The 6,000-nt window shown below is 37.8% G+C and overlaps 1 protein-coding gene across 1 annotated transcript in view; it reads left to right on the top strand.

The window, feature by feature from the left end:
• Window positions 1-6,000, top strand: part of NUP85 (nucleoporin 85) — a 28,779-nt gene that overhangs the window by 15,067 nt on the left and 7,712 nt on the right. Inside the window, exons 5-7 of the mRNA XM_069076453.1 lie at window positions 1,612-1,655; window positions 3,858-3,927; window positions 4,982-5,103. Of these exons, the coding sequence (XP_068932554.1) occupies window positions 1,612-1,655; window positions 3,858-3,927; window positions 4,982-5,103 (236 nt within the window). The remainder of the gene's footprint in view (window positions 1-1,611; window positions 1,656-3,857; window positions 3,928-4,981; window positions 5,104-6,000) is intronic.

Here is a 6,000-nt window from a genome sequence, read left to right as displayed (position 1 = left end):
CTCTCTCTCTCTCTCTCTCTCTCTCTCCCCTTCTCTCCCTCTCTCTCTCCCTCTCTCCCTCTCCTTCTCTCTCCCTCTCTCTCTCCCTCTCTCCCTCTCCTTCTCTCTCTCTCTCTCCCTCTCCCTCTCTCTCTCCCCTTTCCCTCCCTCCCTCTCTCTCCCTCTCTATTTCCCTCTCTCTCCCTCTCCCTCCCTCCTCTCCTCCCCACCCCCCAAAATAATTGGGGTTGAGTGACTTGCCCTCTAGACTTGAACTCAGAATTTACTGACTTTAAGACTGCTACTATATCCACTGTGTAGGCTAACTGACCCTATTTTTATAATCTTTGGCAGTCATGGCCCAGCTTACTACCTCTTCTTCCAGGCATACTTATTCTTGATGATGTCTTTTATTTCAGTTTTTACATGCTAGTCATTATTGGTATTATGATACAACTTACTTAACCCCCTCTTTCCCCATTATGTTTTTTTAAGTTAAATTTTTATTTCATTTTTATGAAAACTTTCCTTTTCTTCTTATCTTTGCTCTTCCTTTCATTGAGAAAGCAAAACCCTATAACAAACATGTATAATCAAACAAAACAGATTGCTGCAAATTTGACCATGTCAAATTAAAAAAAAAAAGTCCCAATCTGCATTCTGAATCCATCAACTCTCTATCATGAGTTTTGAATTGCATTTTTTATCATGAATGCTCTAGAGTTAGTGGTTAGTCATTGTGTTGATCTTAAGTCTTTGAGAGTAGGTTTTTTTTGGGGAAGGGCAATTGGGGTAAAGTGACTTGCCCAAGGAGACATGGCTAGTAAATGTTAAGTGTCTGAGGCCAGATTTGAACTCAGGTCTTCCTGACTCCAGGGCCAGTGCTCTATTCACTGTGCCACCTAGCTGCCCCCAGAGTGTTTTTTCTTTACAATATTGTTGTTATTGTATTAAAATAGTCTCCTGGTTCTGCTCATTTAAGTCTCCAACAGTTCATACAAAACAACTCAGTAGGGGCGGCCAGGTGGCTCAGCAAGTAAAGAGCACCAGCTCCAGTGTTGGGATGACCTGGGGATCAAATCTGGTCTCAGATACTTAGCACCACACCCAGAAATAACTGGCCGTGTAAACTTGAGCAAGTTACTTAACCCCGATTGCTTAAAAAATAAAAAAATTAAAATGATACCTTGTATAAAAAAAAACCAAAAACAACTCAGTGTTCTCTGAAACCATGCCCTTTCATCATTTTTTATAATACACTAGTGTTCTATCACACTTTGTCCAGCTTTTCCCCAATTTAATGGGCATGCCCTTAGTTTCCAATTCTTTACCACTACAAAAAAGGCTGCAATAAATATTTTTGTACATATGGGTCCTTTTCCTCTTTTTTTGATCTCTTTGGGAAACAGACCTAGTAGTAGTATTGCTAGGCTAACTTAATTTCCCTTGCCTTTTGAGTCGCCTGAAGTTTTTATTCTTCTGAGATAATGGTGTAAAAACAAATTAAAATAATCAAAAGAAGAAAATATAGATTCTGGTAATAGCAAGGTCAGAGAGAAATCCTGTAACAAGTTCCTAGGGAAAACAGTAAAATTGCTGCTCATTGAAAGTATTTTTGTTTGTTTTTGTCAGTTGCTGCTCAAGATCCAGTCTGTGGTCGTCAGTATAGTAGTCAGGTACAGTTGCATCTTTATATCTATACCACTAACTTTTTAAAATGATATTTTATTTTTTCTGCAATTACATGTTAAAGCAACTTTTTACATTTTTTTTTTTTAAGTTTTGAGCTCCAAATTCTATCCCTTCCTTCCCTTCCTCTTCCCTAAGATGGCAAGCATTCCAATATAGGTCATACATGTATAATCATGTAAAATATTTCCATATTAGTCATTTGTACAAGAAGACAAGAAAGTAGTTGGCTTTAGTCTGTATTCAGACGATATTAATTCTTTCTCTGGAGGCAGATAGCATGTTTCATTATGAGACCTTTGGGATTGTTTTGAACCACTGTATTGCTGAGAATACCGAAGTCATTCACAGCTCTTCATCTTATAGTACTGCTGCTACTGTGTACCATGTTTTCCTGGTTCTGCTCATTTCACTTTGTATCAGTTCATGTAAGTCTTTCCAGGTTTTTCTGAAATCATCTTGCTTGTCATTTTTTATAGCACAATAATATTCCATCATAATCATATACCACAGCTTGTTAAGCCATTCTCCAATTGATGGGCATCCCCTCAATTTCCAATTCTTAGCCATCACAAAGAGAGCTGCTATAAATATTTTTTGTACAAATAGTTCCCCTTCCCCTTTTGTAAAAATCTCTTTGGGATGCACACCTAGCAGTACCATTAGTGGGTATGCAGTTTTTTTTAGTCCTTTGGGCATAGTTCCAAATTGCTCTCCAGAATGGTTGGGTCAGTTCACAACTCCACAGCAGTGTATTAGTGCCCCAGTTTTCCTACATCCCCTCCAGTATTTATCATTTTCCTTTTTTGCCATATTAATCAATCTGATATGTATGAGGTGGTACTCACCTAGAAAACCACAAGGTCAAGGATATCAAAGTTATCAGTAAAAAAATATAAAAGAAGGTGTTCTGTATCAGATCTCAAACTGTATTATATAACAGTAATTATCAAAACTTTTTGGTACTGGCTAAGAAATAGAGTGGTGATTCAGTAGAACAGATTAAGTACACAGTACATTGTAGTAAATGACCTTAGTAATCTAGTGTTTGATAAATCCAAAGATCCAAGCTATTGGGACAGAAGCTCACTATTTGGCAAAAACTGCTGGAAAACTGGAAAATAGTATGACAGAAACTAGGTATAGATCAACGCCTCACACCATATGTCAAGATAAGATCAGAATGGGTATGTGACTTACACATAAAGGGTGATACCATGAGCAGATTAGGAGAGTACAGAATAGTTTACCTGTCAGATCTATGGATAAGAATTTAGGACCAAACAAAATATAGAGAGCATTACAGAATATGAAATAGATAATTTTGATTATATAAAATTAAAAATGTTTTGCACACACAAAACCAAAACTGGGGGAAAATTTTTTGTAACAAGTCTCTCTGGTAAAGGCCTCATTTCTCAAATATATAAAGAACTGAGTCAGATTTATAAGAATACAAGTCAGTGCCCAATTGATAAATGGTAAAAGGATATGAACAGGTGGTTTTTAGATAAAGAAATCAAAGCTATTTATGGTCATTTGAAAAAATGCTCCCATATCACTAACTCTTATCACATCTGTTTTATACTTTTGAGTTCTTAAATGGTCATAGCTGTTGCTTGGCCATTCTTCCTAATTCAATTGTAAGGTCCTTGAGAGCAGAGATTGTCTTATCTTGCTTCCCTGTCTCAGAAAAAGACTGCACAATAATAAGTACTCAAGAAATATTGTTGATTGATTTTTAATCAACCAATGAAAATATTCATCCTAAATTTGCCAGATGAATATTGTTACCTAGGATAGAGTTGGGTTCTTAGATTGCTAGCCATACAGTTAGTATGGTGTTGGCATTTTCACCCATTTTTAGATCTGTTATTTTAATAAAAGATCTTAGTCTGAAGCTGAGGACTAAAACAGAAGTGTTCTACTTTCCCCTTTCTCTAATTACTAGAAAAATTTTAGTTTGCCCTACCTGGAACAAGAAGATTAATTTGCAATTTATTCTATCTTAATAGTGATCTTCTTATTTTCTATCCAATATGCTATGCCAGACTCAGCAAAGCATTTATTTTCTCATGCATGAGCTGTGACCTCAGGCAGTTTTCTGACCACTTCGTGGTTCAATTCCTGCTCTGCTCCATTACTATCACAGTGATTTTTCTCAAGTCTGTTCTTGATTTTTCCCTTAGGTTTCTATTCTTTCTGCAATGGAGTTGATTTGGAATCTTTGTGAAATCCTCTTTATTGAAGTCGCCCCAGGTGAGAATAATTTGATGTTGACATAATCTTAAAGGTATTTAAAGGTCATTGCTCTTCTCCTGCCTTTACCTTCTCATTGTTTCTGTTTTGTAGGATTTCTTGCCTAAATTACTCTTCTCATCTTTCATCCTTTTGAAGGATGCTTAAAGGCACGGACTTTCACTTTTGTCTTACAGTGTCTTTCACATTTTTGTACATTGTTGATTTTGTTGGTGAATTTCATCAGCCTCACCATCCAAACACTTAAATACCCAAAAGTGTGTGATATTTGGCATAGCACTGAATGGAAAGACTACTACTGGCACAGTTAAGACATTCCAAGAAATTAAAAGATTAGGTAGATTCTCTCTTTACCCTGTTGAAAGTATGTCCTTCATTCTCATAATTTTTATAGGATGTTTTCCATTGCCCTCATAATAGTTCTGCATTATATGTATTTGTGTCCACTTCTCATCCTTCTTATTCAAGTGTAGACTGGTGTTGTCAATTTTCATCTTGCATTCCTCATTCCTAGTATCATGCTTTCCCAGTAAGCACTTAATAAATGTATGTTGAATTGAATTCAGGTTGAAGCCCAGAGAATTTTGGAGATTTTCATATAACTTTGTAAAAAGAAGGGAATCTAACTCTGGGAATTTAATTCTTGGAATCATTGTTGCTTGTTGTGATAAATTGTTAAGGGTGCTAAATTGTGGGGCTTAGGGTGAGGATAACTATGAAGCTGCAAAGGGCTAATTGGTATTTCATTTTGTAGCTAGGCATTAGTTTATAGTAGCCCACATCTATATAATAATGGCCATGGGGATTAAATTGATAGCTAAGAGTCAGGAAATAGAGGCTATGGATGTATAGGTGCCAGTTTCAGTTGTGCTACTGGCGCAGTGCTTTTTTAGAGAGCTACTTATAATAACCAAGGATATGCCATTAATATTAATCGATAATTCTCCATAACCAGTCTCTGTGCCTTAGCTTGTGCATCTCTAATGTGGGAAAATGAAAGTTAACTATAGGGGAAACTTGAGGATTAATATGTGACTCTAATCTTTGCTCCCAGCTGGCCCTCTACTCCTTCACCTCCTTGACTGGGTTCGATTGCACGTGTGTGAAATGGATGGTTTGTCAGCAGATGTTCTTGGTAGTGAAAATCCAAACAAGCATGAAAACTTCTGGAATTTGGTGAGAACTGAATACAGGTTGGGGCTCTCTTCAGAACATTGGTACTAGGTGCTTTCGGGTGGGTCTGCAAGCGAAATGCCTTTCATTTCCTGTGGTTAGTTAATATAACCAGTTGAAATTATTGACTGTAGAAATATTTTTAATCCTTTCTCTCCTGTCCCAGAGAAAATAACAATAATTCACATTTAAATAGCACTTTAATCCTATAAAAGGATTTCCTCACAGCAACACTGAGAAATAGTTTGAATGTTATAATTTTCCTTTTTCTCCTCCCATTGCCTGCCTAGAATCCCTGGGTCAGGAAAGACAGAATAGTACAGAAAAATCCACCATAGGTGACACCCTTCTCCCTTGTCCTCCCTTCAAACCCCTTGCCTGAGCTAAAGCTGCCCAAAATACATCCAGCCACTGGAAAAACCAGCCAGCACAGGGAATGAACCTTTTTCTTCCCTTCACAGTCCTCCTCTTCTCAAGGTACATCAGGGTTACTGGAAAGCAGGAAGACCACCATCACAGGCATCTTTTCCCCTTGTCTTCCCTTTGTCCCCTTCTTCGACTTCAGGCCTTCAGAACCTTATCTGACTGGCTGCAGTAGGGAGGATTCTTCTCCTTGCCTTCCTTTCTCTATGTCCCTGGTTCCCAGCTACCAAGAACCCTGCCAGGTTATTTGACAGCTCATATCACTTAGATGAAGTGAGAGTCACCAACTGTTCTTATAGTTGAGATAGAAGATCCACCAGGCATTCAATCTGCCTTACCATTTCTTTTCTGAAGTCCTGCAGGCCTTTACCATGTGCCTTGTCTCTGTACCCTTCAGACTTCCTGATACTGTCATCTGGCCTCTTAATGCAATCTGAGGACCCCCTGGACCTTGTCATTAGTCAGCAGCTTTACCCT

This window comes from Petaurus breviceps, unplaced genomic scaffold (genome assembly GCF_028583685.1).
Source record: "Petaurus breviceps papuanus isolate PSGF00001 unplaced genomic scaffold, PetGlider_PUasm1.0 90925, whole genome shotgun sequence".
Taxonomy (NCBI): domain Eukaryota; kingdom Metazoa; phylum Chordata; class Mammalia; order Diprotodontia; family Petauridae; genus Petaurus; species Petaurus breviceps.
Note: the sequence above shows the minus strand (reverse complement) of the source record. Positions and strands in the feature narration are given on the sequence as shown.